The sequence below is a fragment of the Melanerpes formicivorus genome, unplaced genomic scaffold (assembly GCF_026170545.1).
Source record: "Melanerpes formicivorus ecotype bairdi unplaced genomic scaffold, bMelFor1.0.p_v2 SCAF_17, whole genome shotgun sequence".
NCBI classification, from domain to species: Eukaryota; Metazoa; Chordata; class Aves; order Piciformes; family Picidae; genus Melanerpes; species Melanerpes formicivorus.
Window position 1 is genome coordinate 257853 of NW_027142369.1, and position 24405 is coordinate 282257.

Consider the following 24405-nt stretch of genomic DNA (forward strand, 5'->3'; position numbering starts at 1 on the left):
AGTGTTCATGGAGACAAGAAAGAGAACAGCATGCAGAAGTGGATAATGAAATTGCAGTGGTCAGATGTAGCAGCTGCCAATAGGAACAGCACACCCATGGAAATAGACGTTGAGCCTGAGGCAAGTGGAAAAGATTTTTGACCATATTCTTGCTCAGCAAGTACTTCTTAGCTCCTTCTCACTGATGTAGCCTCAGAATTACTGTTATTTCATGAAGCTGTTAAAAAACTGATGGCAGTTACATGGAAAGCAGTGCTTCTGGAAGGCAGGGTGACCCCAAACTAGAGAAACTGGTGAGGGAGACACATGCTGCATCATTTTGCTGATCCACTTTGCATGCATGACTACCCCCTTCCATGCATGCTATTTCCACTCCAGCTTTAGCTGTACAGTGGTACATTAGGAGGGTTTTCTCACACATGCTACACTTCTCACCAACAGAATTATCACCAGCTCAGACCCGAGCCCCAGCCTTGAATCATACAGGCAGGGGAACCACCAAGCACAGCTCCTCGGGAAAACTGCTACCAAGCTGAAGCCTAAAGAGGAGTTCTAAAGAACTGCAGAGGCACATTGCGGGCCCAGCTCCAGGGTCTGGCAGTGCAGCTGGGACTGTGCCACTCACCTCACTCATCCAAGGGCTCCCGGCCGGAGCACTGGTCCTGTGGCCTCACGATGGCACTGCAGCAAAGGAGTTGCTTCAACCTCAAAGTGGAGGCATCCGAAGGGGGCTCACGGGAAGGATAGTACAAGGATGCTCCTGTGGTGCCACACAGCATGGATGGGAGCGTGAGGGTTTAAGGTCCTGCATGAGGGAAACTCGCCTAGAATATCCCACTCATAATGACTCCTTTTCAAGACCCACCTTAACCAGCTAAAAAAGTTCTTCCTACTTGATGGAGGACCCTCATTGCTTTGTGTTAAAGTTAATCCATGGGTCATAGGCCATACCAGAACTGCAGTGGCACAGAAACGTGTCAAGATTCAAGTCCTCCACATAGCAGGCAGATTCCTTCAAGCAAGGTCTGGTCTGGTTTGGTCTTCCTTCCCTTTCCTCTCCCCTCCTCAGCCACACTACTTGTCTGCTCTCCCTCAGCTCTGTAATCAGCAGTCAGCATCTCTCAGGTTTAGCTGATGAGGGAGAAACTAGATTTAGCTGGTAAAGAGGAGGAAGTTGTTATTCTTTGCAAGATCTGCCATCCTTTTGCTAGTAAATGGCTTTGCCTGCAGCATGAAGAGCAGCATCATGTTTGGCCCCTCACTGGTTGCTTCAGCAGAAGGCCAGGACTAGCCCGACTGGAGGGGCTAGATGCCCACAGGGGTCATAAGCAGGGGGTACGGGTCATACCCTTGCACTCATAGCACTTGGAAGACCTACAACAGCAGCCTAAAGTGAAATGCAACTTTCTGGGTTTGCTTCTTTGACCAGAGACTGCAGGCAGTTTCTCCACACCTTGTTTCCTGTTCTATCTCACAAGTGATTATCTTGCAGTGGTAATCTGAGGCCCTGTTAGGAGCAGAGTTTCAATGCCAGTATTGTGTTTAATCTGGAGTTCCCTTAACTCCTTTTGATCACATTTTCAAGTTTATAGCCACAAAGTCTCCAACTTCCTCTAGACAAACAAGAAAGGTGAAACTCTAAAGTGTTTCTGTGACTCTAGCATTTGGTAGACTTGGGGAAGTGACCACTTACCCAAACAACAGCAGCATGCTCTGAAATGATGTTGTCCATTTCACCTGAGGAGAGGGATGGTGGTGACAAGGCTGTACACAATGCAGGGTTTCTAGGTAGCAGACTGAGTGATGAAGCAGACAAGCAGCATATGCAATGGGATGCAGCAGAGAAATGCAACATCAGCCAGGTCACCAGCTGAGTGTGGGTTTAAAAGCACTTGAGCCCCTGCTTCTGCAAGTCTGCGGTGATAAACAAGGAGAACATGACTCAAGAGTCCATGGAACCAGCAGAGGCAGCTGACCTGTGGACACCAGCAGCACGCTTGCTTGTGCTCTACCACATGCAGGTGAAACACAAACCACCATGCCCTAGCTGGGACCACTGTCTGCCTACCCAAAGTGGCACTGAAGGACATTGACTGCTGCCCATCACTGTTCCTACATGGCAAAGGGCAGCAGCAGAGTGGCACAGAGCAAAAAGCCTCTGCCATGAATAAAATGCAGGTAGCTCATCTGCCTCAGCTGCCTGGCCCCAGTTCATGCAGGTTGATTTAAAGCCTTTAGCTGAAACAGCCAGGCCTTGGGATCTGGCCAGTTTTCAAGGTCTATAAAAAGCTATTTAAATAATCCCTGCATCCCTGAGATGATTGGAAAGAGGATTTTATTGTTACAAGCATCTCCCTGGAGGACCATTCTCCACACTTGCCTTGCTTTATATAAGAGTTTACAGGGCAGTTGACAGTTTCTGTACAAACAGTTGCTGTAATGCTGCAGGCTGAACTCTCCTGGCTGGGTGTTGAGAGCCCACCGAGAAGCTTGTCTGCTACAACTGACCATGCAACAAGGAGAGAGGCATCTCTGTTTCAGCACTGATGCTCATTTGGTGATTTTTTTCCTCTGCTGGGTGAGTATTTCTCAACCTGGAATATCAAGCACCACCTACAACAGGACTCAAAGTAGCCAGCCTTCAGTAAACAGGGTTAATGTGTCCATCACATTTGGATAGGCCTGGTGAAAAAAAACCAAACAACTAAATGAATGGTTTGGCAGACAGTGAGTTTCCAACCAAATAAACAAAGCATAATTAAAATCTCTGAAGCATCCTCTGCTTCTTAGTAAAGCCCCTAGTGATTCCATGCCTTCAAAATTTTTGTCAGAAAAATATTTAGTGAGTTCTGCCTGAAGTGCTATGAAGAAAGTGCAGTGGGCACAGACTGAGGACAGAAAAACACCTTTTAACTGTGAAGGTAGTCACACTCAGGAACATTTTGCCCAGAGAAGCTGAGCCATCTCCAGCTGTGCAGTTACTGAAAATCCTAACAGACATAGTCCTGGTGTGCCTGTTCCATGATCAAGAGGTCCCTACTAACTGAAATAGTTCTGTGAGAAGAAAACCAAACACTGACAGAAAACAAAATGCAATGCACAGCGCAGCAGGGAGGCTGGAGCTCAAGCTTGCCCTCAAGATTGGTGTGACCACCCTTGCAGCAGCAAACTCTCCTACATGACTGACATTAATTAATCTGTGCTGATGGCACTGGAAGTGTAAAATAAGATACTATTGCTAGCAAAGCCACTTCATGAAGACATGCACTGTGCCATGGAGGACATGAGAAAATACCCTGCATACTCACATTGTGGGAGGTGTGAGAAATTGCTGAGGGTTAGCACAAAAAGTGTTCAGTGTGGGAAGGAAATAAAGAGCCCAAGGAGAAAGAGACACAGCTTTATTTAAGGAATTGAATCGAGGTCTGGAAGGATGAAGCCAGCAGTTTCCTGAGGAGTTGTGTTTCTACGAAAGTGCAATTCAATCCTTCCTGGTGTAACACTCTCAAAGAAAAGAGCTGCAGTGGCAAGCAGCTTTGTGCCAACTGAGTAGGGTCCCTCCTTGCTCTCCATCCAACCCAGCAGGGCTCTGACCAGCTCCACACTAGGTGACTGCTCTGCCCTGCTAAAGGGACCTCCCCGGTGTTGCAGGGTACCAGTGCAAGGATGATGGCAGAGGCTGCTGTCCTGGTTCTCTGTAGGAATTCACATAGCTCCTCTATTGCTAGGGTGAGCCAGAATGAACCAAGGAAAAACAACCAAACAAATAAACAACCCAAAAAAGAGGTTTAAAGGTGCAGCTGCTGAGCTGGTCCTTTCCCCCAACACACTCTTCAATGCAGGGAGAACACAGTCCAATAGGCTTTACTCCAACCATAGCCATGACTGGTGGTGCCCAAGCCTGTCTGAGTGTTACAGGGACAGGTCAGCACTGTCTGGTGGCAAGATGTCAAGCGAGACAGACCTGTTCCTCTTGTGAGAATAGGCCCAGGCACCACCTAGAGCAAATGCTAATCTTGTTGTGCCCAGCAACTTCCCTCTGTAAACAAAAGCAATGCTTGGCTTACAGCCAAGTCAAAGAGAATCAGATTCCAAAAAGAATCAACCCTGGTAGATCAGTACCATGGTTTTACAGGCTACATTGGAGCAGCTGTGTTCAGCCAGCCTGAATGCCACTGTCCCACAAGCCACAGGCACCCACTGTCACTGACAAATGTTGATCATGCAATGAGTAGTAACAGTTGCTCTGTTGGCACTGGACTGGGTGTTGCAGTTTCCTCTTTCACTGGCAAGGCAATGGCTGAGCTGGCTGCTTCACAGGTGCTCAGTTCTTCCATCGGATTTGCTAAAGAAAGAACGAGACATGACTAATGTCAGTGCTGCACACAGATCCCTCAGGTGAAAAGTCAGTGAGTCCCACAACCCCTCACCCTGACAACTACGGCTAGAGAGTGCTATTTCTCTCAGTTTCTCCCTTCACTCCTACAATGACTATGACCCCAAACACAAGATTAGCTTCCTAGCACGGATAAAAAGTATGTTGGACAGTCATGCCCTTACACCTACCTATGGCTGTTTCTGACAAGTCCCTGGAAGAAAAAGTAGGCTGTTTCTTACCATGTTGTTGAGAATGCTGTTTATCTTCTCTTCTTCTGCAGAGCCTCGCTCCACCTTGCATTTATATGCTGTCAGCTGGACGCGGTCCTTTAGATCTCTGTATGTCTAGGTAAACAGAAAAACCAGCACCCAGCTGAGAGAAGAGGAAGGACACTTCCACAGCTAGCTGGTGCCCTGTCTCTTGCCCCTCAGCACAATTCCACAGCACAAATCCTGGGAACCACTCTCCCGGCCCACTTGTTTTCCACTGGCCACTGTATCACTGCTCCCAGGCCACATGGATAAACAAACTCTACCAGGCACAGGACTCCAGTGGCACAGGGCAGAGCAGGAAAAAGCTAGGGGGGAAAAAAAATACCAGGCTCTTGTCCCATCTCTTCACACACAGAGCAGGGACCTACCTCAATGACAACATCATGACACTTGTACTTGGTGGCGAGGTTCAGCCGCGTCTCCACGTCCTCCACCAGGCGCACGTACTCCTGCAGCACCTGTGAGGGAAGGAAGAGCATCTCAGCTGCCTTCTGCAGCCATCTCCTGCCTCCTTCTCTCACCCCAGTCACAAAACCTTTCAAGGCTGCTGGTCACACAGACTTCACCCTTCTTAAGGCAAAAAAATGACATGACAAGACTGCTCAGGACTCCAGAAGCAGTAAAGCTTTGCTCACAAAGCTCAAAGTCCAAGGCTACCAAGGCTCCTATGGATTGGGTGAACCTTTGCCAGACAGATTAAGCATAAGGAAAGTTAATGCAGCAAACAAAGCTGACAATACACTGGGAAGAGTTCCCAGATAACTGCTGTCCCTCTTGCAGTCGTACCTAGGGCCCAGCCCTCATTTCTATACAGAAAGAGTGATTGCGCTATGGAATGGGTTGCCCAGGGAGGTGGTGGAGTCGCCGTCATTGAAGGTGTTCAGAAGGAGACTTGATGGGGTGCTTGGTGCCATGGGTTAGCTGTTTGGGTGGGTTGGATTGGTTGATGGGTTGGACACGATGATCTTGAAGGTCTCTTCCAACCTGGTTTGGTTTATTCTAATAAAGGTTTATTACCACCCACAATTCCTTTTGGTGTATGGGTTGCTCAGCTAATTGCTGTGCCCACCTGCCGGAGTCAGCAGCTCAACAAGCTGTTCTCCCACTCCCAGCTAGGAAGCAGCTCACTTCAGGGAATCATTCACACCTTAAACCCAAAGAGCAAGATGACAATAGCAGTGGTTCCTTGCTCACCTGCACAGGAGCATTGTTCCTCTGCAAGATCTCCACCACTCGGTGGAAGCCAATAGGTGCCTTCTTCTTGGTGTAGCCCAGCCAGTTCTGAAACAAGAGTCAAACCCTCTGTTACTCCCGAAAGGGCAATCTCTCCAAACCCTCTGTTACTCCTGAAAGGGCAATCTCTCCAAACCCTGTTACTCCTGAAAGGGCAGTCTCTCCATACACAAGAAAATGTTTTTCCCCAGTGCCAGTAACATATGCCACTAACCACCACATGCAAAGCTGGCACAGCCCTTCAAGCAGTGGCTGGACACAGGCTGGCTGAGAAGTCTTTGGTAACAAGAGCATGAAGGCAGCCCTGACTTTGTTATTACAGCCAAGCCAGGCTAAGTAGAGGTCTTAGGCAAGGAGAGGAGGAAGGTAGTGCAAGCCCCTGCAGCAGAGGTGCTGGGCCCTGCTGAAGTAAAACCAGTCTGGTAACTCCAGAACAAGCCAGCTATCAGCAGTGTATGTCATTATTTGGAACTGCAGCTCACCTTGGTGGTGAAGAGGGCGTCCACATCATTCCAGGCTCGCAGCTTGGCACGGGCAGCCAAGGCAGTCAGCACATACTGCTTATCAGGAATCTGCAAGGCAGAAAACTGCAGTTAGAGCACTAGCACGGCTCAGAAGACCTGTGTGAGTTGCATCTGACCCAGCCCTGTCAGGACCTACACCAACAGCTAGGCAAGGAGATGAGATGATGCCTGAGGCCAGGGCCAGCACTTGCAGAGAGCAGGAGGTGAGGATTTGCAAGTGCTGCTGCAGATAGGATACACCCAATGGAAATCTCCACATGGCTCCACTTGCCTTTCTAAGCCTCCAGAGTCTCCCTGCTCAAGGAAGATGGCATGCCCTTCCCTATCTCAGTGCTGAGCCCCTCAAACTCCCCCTTGCCAAATACAATTTGGCTGCCCACATTTTCTGCTACTGCTGCCACAATGGAAGGAGGCTCACATACCTTAAATGTTTTCTTCAGGTTGGTTGGACTGCTAAACATTCCCTAGAGAGAGCAGCAGACAAGTCAGTGAAAACTCAGCAGGGCAGACTAGGAGAGAGGTTCAGACACCTGTTGTAAGGCCTTGCACAGGGTGAACCTGACCAAGTTTTTACTGCTTTTTGTTCATGTCAGTACCACAGGAGGAAACGGCTGGCAGAGGAGAGCAACTATCCCACACCATTGGCTCTCTGGTTTGGTTTCTTCTACATCCTCAACTGGTGCACCACCAGCAGTTCCATGATCAGTATCACACACCTCAGCCTCATGGGAGCCAGAAGTAAAAGACAGTTGTTTCTAGGAGGCAGCTCCCTGACAAGCTGTTGGAGGTTGAACGTCCCATCTTAGAAGAGCACAAAACCCCAAAATGGTCCCAGAACAACAGGACCTGCGTTCCTCCAGGTCTCTCTGATGGATGAAATGTGACCTCCCCCTGGCTCTTGCCTTAACATGGCCTGGCTTAACCACATATTGAGTGCTACAGGGATGAGATGTAACCCTTCTTTTCTCTCACATCATCCTCACCTCAGCCTCTGTGTAGTGGTAGAAGCAGGAATAGAAGAGGGTGGTCACTAGTGGCATGTTGAGAATTGAAGCCTTGCGAGGATACTTCCGAAATATCTCCGACTGCCCAGCGGTCTCCAGGTGCCGATCATTGGCCTGTGGAAACAGAAAGACAGAGAGGGTGAGCCTGAGCCAGGCCAACTGCCTGACCTAGTTGCAGGGTAGAGACCTGCAGAGAGTGTTGTGACAGCACAGCTTCAACAAGCCATTAAGTCTCGGGTCTGGTATTTCACACACGTGCCTGGCACAGCAGCACGAATAGCAGTTACATTAACACTAGCCAGAGCAAGCTGATTAGATCTGAAGTGGTGTAAGTTAGGGACAGACAGAGATCTTGCAGCTAGTCCCAGTCATCTCCTGCCCAGCAAGGAAAATGTCATACCTCAATGATGATCTGTCGCTCCAACAGGGTGTAATGGTCTTGGATGTGGGAGGTATCCTCAGCTGAAAACGGCAGCCTGGTGAGGCATGGAGGAAGGAGACACTGTCAACAGCTATTACCAGTACACTTAGAAGGATGCTCTTCTCTACAAAATGTACTCCCCACAGAGCATGAAGGGAACACTTCCCATTCTCCCCAGCCTGAGTGGTTAGTAGGTACTCAAGCTTCTGCCTCACTGCTCTCTCCAACTGGCTCTCTCCTAGACAAACTCCAGAGAAGGAAAAATCATATGGTGTCTTCACAAAGCAACCTGAAGGTGATGCTACCAATTCCCTCAAGCACTCAAACCCACAAGCTTTCATCCTTCACAACCTGAAGGGTCAATGATGAGAAGGTACCTGAAGCATCTTCACCCCAAGTAAGCAGCAAAAGCTGTTGGACTAGTGATCAACACTAATTCTTCCTCTCTGGTCTACACTGTGTCCACAACACCCCATTCCCACTGGGGCAAAGTCAACGTCAGCTCTCGAGCTGTGGCACTGGGACAGAAGTCTAATTTTCTTTACTGTCACCATCTGTGAAGAACCCTCATCCCTCCCACCCTCTTGCACTTTTTTCTTACCCAATGCAGCCTTTCAGAAATTCCCTTCTTTTTTCCACATCCTGGATGTTCAAATGCTCCCGGTACTGGGACAGCTGGAGGGAGGGAAAAGGAGCACAGTCTGTTCTCATGGATTTGGAAGGTACAAGACCCCAGAGGGAAAAATGGGGGTGCAGAGCTCTCGCCTGACTACTGGACACCCTGCAGCCAGCATCCCCTTGCCCACTACACTCTCTCTTCACTGAGAAAAGGGAGCTTCTCCTCCTGGGAATACTCACAGCAACTTCCTCAGTTCTGTCTAGGAACCTGCAAAAGGGAATAAGCAAGCATTAATGTGGAGGCAGGTTGCTAGCAACATGCTCAGCCCTGCCACAAGGCTGTGCAAGAGCCTCACCTGAGCAGATCCAGAAGGAACTTCTGCTCACCAGTCTCTTTGAGGAAATGGATCAGGTGACACAAGGCCACCTGCCGCACCTCCAGCTCCCGAAACAAGATCTCTACAGAAAAGAGTGACATGTACAAGTGGTAAAGTTAACTCTACCAAGCCAGAGAGGGCTAAGCATGGTACATGGAGTTGCAAGCCACTGGCAGGATTCAACAACGTTACCCCATCTCAAAGCTCAGTCTTAGAAGCTAGAGCACAAGAAAGTCTGTTCACTAGGCTGCCAGTTAAATCCACTGCAGTCTGCTAGCCCTACAGATTCATTTATATCCATCCCATCACCACTACCACTGCTTAAAGCTCCTCTCTGGAGCCTTTGTGGACATCACCAACACCCCTGCCACGTCAGACTTGCTGCAAAAACATTTAATGTTCAGTAAAGTAACAATACTCCAGATGCCCTCTTTGTGACTTGCACCCAGTGAAAGAATCACCCCCATGCCCTGAACTGAAACACTACAGAAACGCTGGCTCCAGCCACACTTACCTCGCCTTAGAGTCCGCTTCAGGAATATCAGGACCTGTGAACACAGAGAGGCAGCTCTCAGATGACCAGATCAGTCTTTATCAGAATTAAGACAGAGAGAGAGGAAGAACAATACCTGAGGAAGCTTTTGCAAAGGGCCTCTGAATACACAGCTCTTATAGCACCATGCTGAATTCTGCTGCCCACTAGGCACAGAACAAACAGTAAGCCAGGGCCACAGCTGCCAGGACACCTGCCTAACTCCTACTCTGGAGCTTAGATGAGATCAGTATTTGCAGAGAAAAAAACATTCTGTGTGAGATCTGGATGAGGGAAGCTCTGACACAGTCCCAACTTGCTGCCTGATGCTTTGGAAGCCAAATAAACTGGAAAGGCTTCTCAGACCTTCAGTGTTGCAATGAGCATATTAAGCTTCAGCCTTCAAGAAGCCGCTGCAAAGATTACTGCAAGGCTGAAGGATCAGGTTCCTTGTTAGTAACATGACATAATTCTGCAGAGTGGCAGGAAAGCTATCAGCAATATGCAACCTCCCAGCTTTTAGCTTTGACCCTTTTCAGTAGCTTCTTGGGCTTAAGTAAATAACAACTCCCCAACTTGCAAGATACTGCGTTCACACAACCACCCAGGAAATCCCAGCCCTGTACAGCCCCAGTAGGACTCACAGCTGTAATGACATTTCCATCATGCCCTGCCACAGCTTCATCCAAGAGCACCAGCTTGTCCTGCAGGGAGCGGAATCTCTCTAGAGAGCAGACCTGGAGACAGAAGTGCCATACAGGACATAAGGTGATCCCGAGGTTGAACCAACCCACAAGGTGCTACCTATTCTTCCCCCCATGAGTCCTTCAGCAACATCAATAACTGCCCTCTCAACCAGCAGACAACTACTCATTTAACTGAAATGGTGTGTGGCATGATCCTTGAAAACCTGTCCACAAGGCTTGCAGAGCTAGCCATCATTACTGCCCCAGCTAGGACAGCAGACGTTATGTATTCAGCACAAACACCCTTGTAACAAAGCAAAAGTTCCCTGCAAAGCGCCAGGCCTGACAGGAGGAGGAAATTCTGCAGGAGACCAAAAAAGTAGACTTGTGAGACTCTTCCTTCCTTCTCCTTACTCCATAACTCTGGCCTCTCTCAGCCTTTAGGTTGCCTCAGCCTTTGAGGAAGTAAAACCAAAAGCTCCCTGTGTGTTCACTTCCAAACTGAGGCAGCTGAGACTTAACACTCCAGCTTTGGTGTAACCAAGATTGCTTCTGTCTTCCTCCCTCCATTTGCCACCAAGTAAGAAGAGATGTAAAGCCCCACACCTTCAGAGTTTTTCCATAAACGCAGCCCCAGGGAGCAGAGAGTGTAGAGAGGGACACAGTAGTGCACATACCTCCTGCCAAAGCCTTGCTGAGGAGTGACTCAAGAAAACAATGCAACAAACCCTGAAGGCCTCATGCTGCTCCTGAGCTAGTGTGATGCAAGCACCATCACCTGGCAAAGCAGTGGGCAGGCAGAGCACCATCCCTGCTAGATGCTGCAAGCAACTTAGATTCCCATCCTGCTCTGGGAACAGCCAGGAGCATAGGGAAGTGTAAAGACATTTAGGACCACCCACCCTCTGTGACTTGAAAGCAGGTGGGAGTGGAAAGCCCTTACCTTGCCCCTCTGCATTCGTATGACTGTATCTTTAGGGCTCCAATCACTGCTGTAGTCCTGACAGAAGAAAAATAAAGAGCTCTTGAGCCTCAAGAGATCAGATCACACCAACAGTCTCAAAACTGCTTTCCACTTGTGCTGGATCAGAGTGATGGCCCATGTGTAGCTGCTCCAGGGCAGGTGTTTGCAGCATGTGTCCCTACAGTGCTCAGGTGCAGATGCAGGGCCATCAGATTCTGCATGCTGGTGGACAGAGAAGCTAGAGGCTCAGATCTTAACACAGCATCTATTGCCTCAGTAAGGTCCACCATCAGCATATCCTTTAAAAGAAGTGCATTTCAATAGGTTGTCCTTCTTGCAAATTAGAGCTCCAGTATTGCTTTAGAAGTGCAAACAAAATACATGCAGAACTGACAAACCCAAAATTGAGGAGAAAGGATGCAGTTTCTTGTTACAATTCAGACAAATTTCTGCTGGTGAGCCTTCCACAGCAGTGTGGAGAATGCAGGGACAGCACCCTCAAGCAAGTGCCTGGAGAGCTGCACAGGACTAGTGACAAGGGCACTGAAGCCTTTGGTGAGACCATCTTAAGGTAACACACTACCACTGCCACAATGACCAAAGTCCTTCCCCTGAAGACACTATGATCTGGAAACAGTGGCAGTAGCCTGAGCACTTGAGCCAGCGGCTGCAATTCAGCTTTCTGCCTCAAATGAGCCAAAGAAAGGGACTGAATTTTAAATTCATTGAAGATGTACTGAGACTAAAGAAAAAAACAAAGGCCTGACCCAATCCTATTAGGGCACCGCTTCACGTAAGTCTCTCAAGTCAATGTACAGCTGAGCATCCAATGTCCTGAACACCAGGGTTCCCTCCAGCACCTCTGGCCAGAGGCAGCTCTTCAGCCTGTTGCAGTCAGGACACTGGTTCAAAGCCTTCACTAACTCTCCCTTCTTTGTTTCACCTCACTTACAATTCTCCTGCCTACTTTTAAGGGGCTGTACAATCCTTCTCCTTCCTGCTCCACTGCTTATGAAGGCACAGAACAGAATACAACAGGGCATACTTATTCCTCCTGCTGTGCTTTCAGAAAGTGCTGCCTGTTAGATTATGTGATTAATGGCTAGTCAACACAAACACACCAACATGGTGAAGATCAGATGGCCAAGGACAGTAACCTAGTCAGTCAGTGCAATCTGAGCACACTGACTCAGCCACCTCTTGCCACCCTCAAATAAGGCAGGTTAGGTCATTATTTGTTGTGTAAAATCCCCCAAGAGGAGCAAAGCAAAGAAAGTTTCCCCAAACACCATGTAACCTTAAAGAGACACAGGATCCAATATGAGACACAGGGGAAAGATAATCATGGGATGCTTTAAGAGGGTTGTGTAAATGTGTGAGACTTGTGATGGAAGTTTATGGGAAAGAGAAAAAAAATAACAGGGAAAGGGAAGGATCAAAATTAACTGGGCATGAACAAGCATAGAAAAATAGAAGCTATAAGGGTGCCAGCCATGTTTAAACAAGTGACTAGTTAGTGTGCCTGCCTGACTGAGCCCTGCAATGGATCACTACAGTCTGTCTTATACTCTCATTAAATTCTATATTTAACCACCTTCTGTGTGGGTGGGCTCCCTGTTCCAAGTCTGCATGTTCGTATGCTAGTTAACTTCAAGCTCAGTCTGAGTACCAAGAGCTGGAATGGAACCATGGACCCTATGGGCTCAAGGGTCCAGGTGCCACCAACTGGAGGACACTGGGGGCTGGGAGTCAGTTACAAAAACTGCACATCCAAGACCAGCTACTGCAGAGCCCCCAGGAGTGTGCATATGTTCCACTATGGGAATTTAACCCTGGTCAGACAGAAAGGAGGCTCAAGATCAGGCCTGAGCATTTTGTTTATGTGTTTGTTGGTAAAGGCACTGGTTTGTGTCCATCTATGTTGGCAGCTGAGTCAGCACTGTGCATGTCTGTATGTGTTTGGAATATCTGCTCAGTCCTTTACAGGCTGGATATGGGGACATAGAATCACAACACTGCTCCTAGTAGGAGGACCCACTCAGTCCCCACCATCCACTAGGTTCTGCAACATCTAACACTTGTCTGTCTGGGAGAAGGTCCTGACAACTGGAACTCCATCTCTGTGCAAGTCCCTCTGTGCTGTCCCAGAGACTCATGAACAAGAAATTTAGAAGCCTTTAAAAATGTTTTAAAATCTGCAGACATGGTGCCCATTCATCTGACCCAGCATGAAAGCAGCTTACAGGCAAAGCACTACTTAGAAATCCTTCTCACAAAGTCTGCAGGATCATTCAAGAGCAGAAGGAGTAGTCAAGGTGCCCCCAGCAAAGCTCCTCACTTCTGAGCATAAGCAGAGAACACCTCAATTACTGTGAGGCTGCATTTTCCTAGCATTGCCCTCTGCTGTCTGAAATAGCAATTAATCACCTCACATAGAACCAATAAAGTAGAAAGTTCTGGCAGTGCTCTGATCTCAGCATGCCACAAGCACAGGCTGCTCACCTTGTACTCAGCTTTCGGTCTGCGCAGCTCTGGGGCATAGTTTTTAACTCCTGTGTCAGAGAGGGCTGAGAGGAAAAGGCAAAGCTGAGTAGCACATCAAAGTCCTGATTTACCCCCACTTCCAAAAATCACCCTTTTCTTGGTTTCCAGGGTAGAAGGTCCAAACTCAAGCACCAATCAGCAATACAAAATTGCTCTAAACCCAACAGCCGTCAGTCCTACCTAAGCAGATTAGCCCACACCAGCATGCCAGTTCTTTTGCTTCTTTGCTGAATGACTTTCAAGCAACCCAGATTCAGTTTCCCTTTCTGCAATGTAAGGAAGGTGACACTTCCCCTTTTCATGGTCAGTGTAAATCTGCACCCCTCCCAAAATGAGCCAGGGATTCAAAACTTACCATCTGAAAGGGACTGGAAACTTGGAAGTTTGTTTCGTCCTGAAATCAAGACAAACACTCATGAGAGACTGTCTCTTCACCAGCAATCTCTCTTGCAGAGGTAACACAAATCTAGACTTCAGGCCAGCATACTGCAGCTCTAGAACAAGCCACTCTGTATGGTGATTCTCACTGGCATAGCTGAGGCTCACCTGCTTGCAATGTAAGGCTCGAAGATGGCTGTGGCATCACAAACACCATCACGCCTTGGCCCTATCTGCCCTCTAGTTGTTTAGGCTGGGAGAGGTTAACTTGAATTCACTCATCTACCTGCAGAGCAGAGGCTCAAGCATGCATCACTGCTTAGGCCATGGCAACACAGGCAGCTTTCTTCACCAGGGCTGTGATTTGGATGCCTTTCATTATCACCGTATTATCAAAGTTGAGGATAAAATCCACCCCAGAGAGACAGAGCAAAAGCTGGGCTGTTGTCTGGCTGTGAAACAACAGAGCTGAACACCTGCAAGCTGTGTAAGTCTCCCCACAGCACAGATCCCCCCTAACCAGCTACGCTACCACTGCTGCTACCATGTGCTTGCTGAAACAACTAGAACATCAACAGATTCCAGATGAGTTCCAAATAAAGAATAATCAACTTGTGTTCTCCACAGTACTGAAGATCAAATGAGGGCCACATGAGTCAAGCCAGACCCTTTGCAACCTGCTCTTTTCCACCATGCAAAGTCTGCTGTACAATGCTGTACTCTACCTTGCCGCTCTGTGGGAATCTGGCTTTTAAGAAGCCATGAACTCCAAAGCTGCCTCCCATACCACAAGAACACGCTAGTGAGAGAGATACTCCCACACTGAGGAGAGATCAGAGCTTCCCTGCGGTGCAATACACTTAAAAGATTTACATAAGATACCACAATTGTCCCTTGACACTCTTGAGGGAAAAGCCATTTGTCCATATTGGACAGGAGAGACCTCACCTTTAAATAGGCTGCTTAGAGAATAGGAGGAAGCCTGTTTGGGAAAAGCAGCGTAGGAGGAAGAGCCCTTCTGTAGGCTGGAGTCATGGCCCTCCAATGAGCTAGTGCTGCTGGAGGCTGTCTCTTTAATTGACCAGGAGATACCTGTGTGCAGACAGAAGACACTTATAACAGGGAAAAACAGCCTGTAAAGATCCATCTTACGGCACGGCAGGAGTATTACCAACTGTGTCCCAGTCAGTTCTGAATTGGCACATCCTGATAACACTGACCCTCAGCACTAAGTAGATGAAGTAGCCAGAATCCTAACCTCATGTAACACTGCTTGTGAAAACATTTATGCAAAAATGGTCAATTTCAGCAATGTTCACTGTATCACAGTATGTCAGAGGTTGGAAAGGATTTCAGAAGAGCCCACCCACCCTGCCAAAGCAGGATCACTTAGGGTAGTCAGTACAGGAATGCATCCAGGTGGGTTTTGAAAGTCTCAAGAGAAGGAGACTCCACAACTTCTCTGGGCAGCCTGTTCCAGTGCTCTGTCACCCTCACTGTAAGGAAGTTTCTCCTCATGTTGAGGTGAAATCTTCTACGGTAAAGCTTGAACCTGTTGTGTCTTACGCTGGACAGCTGGTATGGCTTATAGAAAAAGCCTGCATAGACCACCCAACATTTATGTGGTTGCATGGGGTAAAGCATAATCCTTGCTGTAAAGGCACAGGGCAACACAGAGAATCCCTGTCTTACCTCTAATTACAGAAACATAAAAGCATTCCTTCCTGAACACTGGGAGAGAGTTTTCCTCCCCACACAGACAAAACAAACTATCGATGTGCACATGCTGCCCTTTCCTGCAGCCGCACAACACACACGTTTTAGGACAGGGTGACAGAGCAAAAAAACCAATAGGTAGAGACCTTAGGTGGGAAAAGAAGTGGCCTGAACCAGAGGGAGGAGCTGTGGCACAGGACAAGGACAGGCTCTTCAGAAGTCCTCTGGGTAACCCAAATATAAGTTTTCACAGTTTGGCACTGGCTAGCAAGTTGCACACATTCTGTAGGTCATGAACTCCAAATCGCGATAGACAGCATTGCGTGTGGGTCATGAGCTCACTCCCATCACCACTAGAAATGCATTTGCTTAGTGCTTACAATACCCTTTCAAACCTCTAGCATAAGAGTTAGTTCATAAACACACACTAAACCCTGGAATATCTCCTTGAAATCTTGTGGAGACAAAGCACAAAGAACTTTAAATAGTGCCATTTCAAGCAGCAGTGTGAAGGAAATGATCACCTAGAATCCTGCAGGCCAGCTAAGCACGATGAATATCAAGCCATAAACTCCAACATATCAGCTCTAAGCTGGGCTACATATTGGGAAAACCACAGTGCATTCCCTTCACTTGTCTGCACTCCTCTTCTTTATGTAATTTGGACTTTTGCTTGCTCTCTTTTCAGTGGATCCACACAGATAAATCAAGTGGCTCACTATGTGACCTGAGAAGATGAGAATTAGATTAGATGTGCAGGATTAGATAGCAAGTAGTAGTCCTAACCTTGACTAAATGACTTAAGTGGTAATTTTAAACTCCATCTGCTTCAAGAATAACTTGCAGTACTTCTGCACTTACTTCCCACAGGCTCTCCACTCCAGCTGACCCTCTCAAGGTCATCATCATCATCATCGACGATATCCCGAAGGCTGTTCACGGCTCGTTTAGATTCTTTTAGCTACAGACAAAAGAAAGAGCTTGTATAAAACCCAGCAGTGGTGCAGAACACGATTTGTTTCCTATTCCCTTCAAACGTTCCCTCTCAGAGCTTCGAACACAGCTTCTTTGGCTTCTGCTGTCACCTCTAAAGAACACAGACAATACCTGTGTATGTGTTTCAGAGATGTTTAAGAGATACAGCAACCCTTCCTCACCACTAGGAATCCAATGGCTACTGACACCAACACAAACACTGACAGCTCAGACAGCTGGGGATACAGCACCGCCCTACTGAGATGTCGGATTGGCTACCGTAAGGGGCGAGAAGGGAGTCCATGGTTGCCTTCAAGCAGGGTAGGAGGCAAGCATCCCCCCCACCCAGGAAGCTCGGACCCTCCGCGAAGCGCGGGCCCGAGGCCTGGGCTCAGCCAGCCACGGAGGGAGCCTGCCCAGGGGGTTCTGACGTCGGGCTGCGGCGCCCCGGCAGCCCCGGGCTCGGACCCTACCTGTGAGAGCTCATCATCCTCATCGTCGAAAGTGAAGGCACGAAACTTGGAGCTGTGCCAATACTCTTCCTCGTCCGCCCTCGCCCTGCTCATCTGTAACGGCACCGCGCAGCAGTGTCAGGGGCGCGGCTGCCTGAACGGAATCCTCGTCCCCGCCGCCCGGTCCCGCTCCCACTCTCGCTTCCCGGCCTTCCTGCCCCTCGGTCCCGCTCACCGCTCCCGTGCTAGACACCGCCACCGGCAGGGTACGACCGGGGAGGGGAGGAAAGGAAGGGCGGCTGCCACGCAGAGCCCGCCGGGACTCGTGGTCTCCCCGCCGCTGCCCGCCCCGGCGCTTGCCCCTTGGTACACTACGAGTACCGGCAGGCTCTGCGCCCCGGTCCGCACCGCACTGCAAGCCCGGCGCAATGGCGCGGTGTGCGTGCTGGGCACTAAGGGCTGGGCTGGGCTGTTGACAGCCGGGTTCGGGCGACTGCGAGGCGGGGCCGGCTCCGGGAGCTGCCCACCGGCAGGAGAGGCAGCTGGAGGTGGCGCAGCGGAACCAAGCAGGCAGGGCTGCGCCGGGCGGGGGAAGGGCGCCGGAAGGGACCGTGCCGGTGACGGAAGCCGGGAGGTGGCGCGGCGGCCGGCGGTTCTAGCAGTTTCCACGGACAAGCGGTGCGGAGGAGGCGGCGGCAGCAGCGGCGGCGGTCCCGATGGCCAAGTGGGGGGAGGGAGACCCGCGCTGGATCGTCGAGCAGCGGGCGGACGCCACTAACGTCAACAACTGGCACTGGTGAGCGGGCCGGGCCCGCCGGCCCCGAGGCTCGTCAGGGCGTCTCTGCTGGCGTCCTCCGTGCCCCTGGGCGGAGGGAGGCTGCCGGCCGGTGTCCCTGGGAACGGGTACTTCTCTTCTTCCCCTACCTGTGTGTTGGTGCTGGACTGGGGTGTCCGGGCTGACGCCTCGAGAAGGGCCTCGCCTTCTTTGTGTGGGGGGTACCCGAGCTGGTGCATTGGGGCACCCGGGGAATGCCTGAGTAAGTGCCTGGGGGAAGGGCTCTGTGTGCGTGTTGGAGCGAGGCAGAGAGGGAAGGACCCGAGAAGGCCAGGTAGTCCCAGTGTGTGCTGCTGGTGCGGCCTGTCCCACATTGTCACCCCCCCCTGCTTTCTCACAGGACGGAGCGAGATGCCTCCAACTGGTCCACCGAGCGGCTGAAAACTCTTCTCCTGCCTGTCAGAGTGGAGGGTGAGGAAGGGGCTTGTGAGGTGACAGAAGTGAGCAAGCTGGATGGAGAGGCTTCCATTAACAACCGCAAAGGGAAACTTATCTTCTTCTATGAATGGGCTATCAAGCTGGCATGGACTGGTGAGTGATGGTCTCCACTTCTGTTTCAAAGACTGATTCAAATGTGAGATTAAAGATAAGAGTACTTGTGTCATTTGGGAAATAGGTATGAAGGGAAGTGTTGCATTGTGCTAAAATGTTTGCTTTTACAGCAGCTGAAGTAAGAAATCTTGATCTAAACAATTGTAATTATAGGCACCTCCAAGACAGGAGTGAAATACAAAGGTTATGTGGAGATTCCTAATCTTTCAGATGAAAATGACATCGATGAAGTCGAGGTAAGCACAACTAAAGGCTGATACTGTTGGGCTGTGTGGCTGTTCTAAAAAGAACTCTCACACAATACTTTCTTTTTCGTGTTACCTTTTAAGGAATGTTTGTGTATAACTTTTTTAGTGTTAGAGACTACTTAAATTAACACAACCATGGGATTATAGAATGGTTTGGGTTGGAAGGGATCTTAGAGATTATCTAGTTCCAGTGCCCCTGCCATGGGCGAGGACACCTTCCACCAGACCAGGTTGCCCCATCCAGCCTGGCTTTGAACACTTCCTGGGATGTATCTTTATCAAATTCCTGTCTTCTAGACATAAGTGCTGGTCTCTTCTCACAGGTAATTAGTGACAGAACAAGTGGAAATAGCTTCAAGCTATGACTGGGTAGGTTTAGACTGGGCATTAGGAAAATATTTTTCACAGGAGTGGTCAGGAATTGGAATGGGCTCCCTAGGGAGGTGGTAGAGTCACCAAACCTGGATATGTTTAAAGGTGGTTTGGATGTGGTGCTTGGGGATATGATTTAGGGGTGAACTTAGTGGAGTAGGGATATCAGTTGGATGTGGTGATCCTGAGGGTCTTTTCCAACCTGAATGACTCTGTGACGATGCATGAAGGTATTTAGGTACATGTGTACATTGCTGTAGGCTCTGAGAGATAAAGTGAAAGATTAATAAAATTACATTGTTGCTTGTTAAAGTTTAGTCAAAACCTATCTGTGATGTTGATCTGAGTAATAAAAGGACCATGCAAGTACAGATTTGTTAATCTGTACTTGTCCTCATTTAGATCCTTGTCAGCCTTGCTAAAGATGAGCCTGACACTAACTTGAAGACTCTGATGAAGCAAGAAGGTGCAAAAAAAATAAGAGATGCAATGAAAACTTACATCAGCACTCTCAAAACAGGTATGTAATGGAGAAGGAAAAGTGCTATGGGAGCCCATATGGGCTAGTGTTAAAGGAAGAATGGGGGTAACAAGAGGATTGAATATTAGATCCTCACCCCATCTCAACAGGAGGGTGTCACAGCAACAACAGTTAACTTGTCTCTTGAAAATGGTTAACATCTGGCAAGAAGCACTTGTGTCTTTAAACACTAGCACAGCCCAGAAAGATTTGGTTTGGTGATAACCCAGTAATAACGTTTTTGTATTGATGTTCTAAAACTGAGAATGTCCTTCACACACTGAAACTCAGCTGTGGAGAAGATGAAAGCCAGTAAAATGTGTTTGCTATCCCAGTGACACAGAAACAGCAGTCGCTGCATGTGGCACAATTTGTCCTTTAGTTAGTCCTGTAGAAGGTGAGAACTCCTCTCTAGTTTGTTAGTTTTTCTCTTTTGCTACACTAGTAAAGGCATCTAGTGTTGTTTGGATTCAGAATAGCTCAAAACTGGACATGGCTCTACAGGTTTTGTGTGTGTCATTGAATATCTCAGGTCAAGATCAAACTTAGTATAGAAGATAAACCTGCTTCCAGCAGTTGGACTTAAATCAGTGTGCTCTGGATGGGTTCTGCTTTGCTGTCTGGTACAGACTGGGAACACTACAGTTGCTTTTTATGTCTAATTACTTTCAGTGCACTACACATGCTAGGTATTCAGGCTGTGTTGAATACAAGCTGCTGCTGGCTGCTGCTTTTCCAGGATAACATTTCTGCACCCTTGGGTTTTTTTGTTCAGATGTTTTAGTGTTCAGGGTGGGAGATGAAGTCACCCAGTGGAAGCTGAGAATGTTGTTCAGGTATAACCATATAATCTTGTGGTCTGGAATAAGTAACAATTAGGAAGTAAGTGGTGTGATATACAAGATAAAACAGACAGACACACACATATATATATATATATAAAACATACAATTCTGCTGCATAATGGGATTTTGCCAGTTTGTACAGATGAAGAGGAAGGAGGAAGAGCATTGAAAGAAGTGATAGAGCTGGAGAAAAAGCTGAGAAAGGTAGAAGCTTCTGGTGGAGTTATAAAAACACTAGTGCAGCTAGCAGGGCACTGGTGAGACCTCCCCTGAGTTTCTGTGTAGTCCTGTCATCTGCTGTCAACAAAGATGATGTGAAGATGGAGTTAGAAGTAACTATTCTGTACTACAATAATAGGAGGAAGGGAGAGCCAGTCTGAAAAGCAATTGTAAAGCTGGGTTTGGTTCATCTAGACCAGCAAGATAGAAGTATTTGAGATATGATTGCTGTTTATAGTGGTGGGTGAGAGAAGGGAGAAAAAGCTACGTAAGTGTAAGGCTGACATTAATATGAGAACAACATGTGGAACATGGTGATTAGTATGCCTAGGCTAGGAGGAGGAGGTAAGCTCAGACAAGTTCTGATGGCTTTCAGTGAGGAGTAGTGAGGACAAGAAGAATTAGTTGCCAGTGAAAAGAGGTCTCTCTACTTTTCTCAACACTGTTTTGAGTCATGGGTGCTAGCAAGAGCAGGGCAGGAACCAGGAATCCCTTTTGGGTTGTGAATTTCAAAGGACAGTTAAAACTGTTTACTTGGTCTTTTCTTAGTTTCATGGGCACATTCCTGTCTTTCCAGAATTCACCCAGGGCATGATTTTGCCCACAGTGAACGGTGAACACATGGAAACAACACCTCAGGTGGCTCCTAAAGCAGAAGACCGCAAGGTAAATAAAACTCTGCAAACGTGCTTTTGGATCTGTGAAGGAAAAGGTACACAGCATTAGATTCTGGAGCTTACAGGAGCAACCTGTGCTGTTTATAGGATGCCTGTAGTCAGGAATCTGTGGGGGAGGCCTGACTGTTTCAGTTTGCAGCGCGTGATGTTTCTTGATTCAGAGTGATAAATCTGCTTTGTGCGCTCAGATATGCTTGCACCTAATTACGCCTTTACCCAAGGCCTTTGGTTCCTTTTCTTCCTCTCTTGGATATGTGAACCACTTGTTCAGCTTTTTTGGTGCAAAATCTAGGGGGTCGTGTGTGTTTTGCTTGTTGTTTCGCTAGACGGCCGCCAGCAGCGGTACTGCCACGTCACAGTCCAAATCCATAGGAGTCAAGATCCCTACGTGCAAGATCAGCTTGAAGGACACCTTCCTCACGTCTCCCGAGGAACTCTACCGGGTATTCGTTACGCAGGAGGTAATGCCAGGCGGATTCTCACATTTGCCCTGTGCACATAGGAGGTTGTTGCTAAAAAAGCTTTTTAGAGCATTCTGTAGGATGTCCATGACCCGTGAGATTGGAGGAAGAAAGCTGGTCTGCAGGACACTTGGCTTAAAGCTCACGTGCCCATCTTTTCACACAGCTGATAAGACAGGAGTAATGCCAGCCAGAAGCCAGCTCCAGAATGCTATCAGCACCTCTCTGTAGGTGTATCCCTTAGTGCATGTGGTCACATCTCTTGGGATTTGCAGTTGTGTGCTCTTGGGGTTTTTTTGGGGTGGTGGTTTTGTTTGGGTTTTTTTTTAAGGTTAAGTGGCATCGAAGGGCACTTTGGGCATAGCTTTCCCTCTCCTGCACATGCTGTTATGTGGTTCAAGGAGAGAAAGTGGCATTTTGTTATTAATTAAACATGGTTTCAGTGTCTTGTTCTTTTTAAGAAAAAGAAAAGAAGAAAAATGCAAAGAAAGGAAAAAAAAACCACTTTACTGAGAACTAGATTTCCTTAAGGAATCAACAGAGCAGAAGCATGGCTTACAGAACACTACATGGAATATGTAAGCTAGGGGTTGTTTTCCCCAGGCAGGCAGAATGCTGTTGTGGTGGCTACAGCCTTGATTTTCTGGCCAGGGCCGGGCATTTGTCTTGTCTTGTCTCACACTGTTGACTTACCTCCTCTTCCAGAGCCTTGGTATCTTGGTAAGGGAGGCATTAGACAACAAGTTTGCAAGCAGATGATGCAAAGTAATGTGGATCTTCTGAATTCTTTTCAGATGGTCCAGGCTTTTACTCATGCACAAGCCACCTTGGAGGCTGATAAAGGAGGCAAATTTCAGTTGCTGGATGGCAGTGTCACAGGAGAGTTTGTTGACCTAGTAAGTACTAACTAGTGCAGATATACCTTGCTTAGGGGCAGCTTCTTGTTTTTCACACATCAGTTCTTTAACAAAACTTCAGTTAGTTGTGGAATTCTGCCTGGTGCTCTTAGTTATCTATAATCAATTGCTGTGGCTATTGAACTGTTCCCTATAGTACAGATTAATGTATGGGACTTCAGTCTGGGGAGAAAATCTGGCTTCCAGTCATGCAGCTGCCCTGTCTTTGATTTTACTTACTTGTTGAGGGTTGAAGGGGTGTTAAAGATAGTAAAAGACCCTTTTTCTCTTTTGCTCTCCTTCCACTGAAGTCTTCTGGATAGGGATGCTGTCTCTGAGTTTGGGAGTGTACTATGGCCTACAATCCTAGAATAGTGGAAAGAAAAGGACACTTACAATCTCTTTCCCTCTGTATGTGTGTGCATGTTTCTCAAGGGGTCTCTAAGGCTTCAGATTAACTTTCTTACTAGACTGCAAGATCTGCAAAAAATTACTACTCAGTCTTTCTCTTTTCAAGGTCCCCGAGAAGCAACTTGTTATGAAATGGAGATTTAAATCTTGGCCAGCTGGTAAGTAGTCCAAGAATGGACCCTTGCCTGTGTTTCAAGATTTCCATCCCCATTTGCCACACTGCACTCTGGCTTGTGAACAGGGAACACAGAGTACCAGCCTTTTCCCAGCTTCATATCCCACACCATCAAGTCAGAATCGTCAGCCATGGCTTAGAGCAGTAGTCAGGGATTAGGAACAAGGAAGTAGCAGCTTGCTCAGCTGTGGCTGCAAGTGCTTCAAATCCCATGAAGAGGGAGCCCTCTCCTTCCTCTCTGAAGGCCTGCAGCTGTCATAAATAGACCCTCTGGGATGGATCCTGAGGAGTCTTTTAAGTGGTGCTGTGTGAGAGGAGGAGCAGAGCAGCAGCTTGAGGCAGCATATACTATACCACGCACTGACAGATTTGCTTTGGTCCCTCCAGGGCACTTTGCAACAATTACTTTGAACTTCACTGACAAAGGTGGTGAGACAGAGGTGTGTTTGGAAGGAAAGGGCATACCTGCCAGTGAGGAGGAAAGAACAAAGCAAGGCTGGCAGCGCTACTACTTCGAGGGCATTAAACAGACATTTGGCTACGGCGCCCGCTTGTTTTAATACCAGTTGCTGGGAAGGCTCTGCCTGAAGACTCTGCCACGTGGACTGATAAATTTCTCACCTGTCCCTTTCTAATCTTGGCCCTGCTGCTGAGTAAAGTGGGATGACAGGTGATAAGGAAGGCCATTGAGCAGCACCACTTTCAGTCCCTCACTGCTTTGTGCATGTCTCGTGCTGCAGGGGATTCTCTTACATGTACATACTTCTATTGCTAAATAAACCTAACTTAAAAAAACCATTGTGGAACTTGTGTCGTCAGATTGGCTTGAGTTCAAAGGGTTGGTTGATAGGCTGAGAAAGGGATCTGTCTGGAAAAACAGCAATCAATAAGGAGTGCTGATCCCAACGTGATTTACTCCTCACTTCTGGGAGAGTGGAGAGCATTAGCTTGATGCAGTTTTTAGTTTGAGCAGCTGCTCGTTTTCTCTGCTTTTGATCTGCCGCTAGTAAATGTTTCAAACCCTTTCCATTTCTGAAGGGATCTAAGATGCTGTTCAAGCTATTTCTCTCCTCCCTTACACATCCCTTTCTCCAACACAACCCATTCTTAGACAAGGCTG

General features: G+C 48.1%; 2 protein-coding genes across 2 annotated transcripts; one reads left to right on the plus strand and one right to left on the minus strand.

The window, feature by feature from the left end:
* Positions 1-2316: 2316 nt before the first annotated feature.
* On the minus strand, positions 2317-17562 carry VIPAS39 (VPS33B interacting protein, apical-basolateral polarity regulator, spe-39 homolog). Its single transcript, XM_068148654.1, has 20 exons — positions 17310-17562; positions 17096-17188; positions 16509-16608; positions 14880-15023; positions 13909-13947; positions 13512-13576; positions 10989-11045; positions 10004-10096; positions 9342-9375; positions 8807-8909; positions 8691-8718; positions 8434-8507; positions 7812-7887; positions 7391-7525; positions 6830-6871; positions 6366-6455; positions 5845-5931; positions 5019-5108; positions 4618-4722; positions 2317-4345 (listed from the first exon to the last, which is right to left on the minus strand). Exons 2-20 carry the CDS (start codon positions 17186-17188, stop codon positions 4325-4327), a joined length of 1476 nt encoding a protein of 491 aa, XP_068004755.1. The 5' UTR covers positions 17310-17562; the 3' UTR covers positions 2317-4324.
* A 122-nt stretch (positions 17563-17684) lies between these two features.
* AHSA1 (activator of HSP90 ATPase activity 1) lies at positions 17685-24094 on the plus strand. Its single transcript, XM_068148656.1, has 9 exons — positions 17685-17870; positions 18250-18440; positions 18615-18697; positions 19484-19601; positions 21243-21331; positions 21669-21803; positions 22598-22699; positions 23217-23268; positions 23673-24094. The coding sequence occupies exons 1-9, from the start codon at positions 17791-17793 to the stop codon at positions 23843-23845; spliced, it is 1023 nt and encodes a 340-aa protein (XP_068004757.1). The 5' UTR covers positions 17685-17790; the 3' UTR covers positions 23846-24094.
* Positions 24095-24405: the final 311 nt, after the last annotated feature.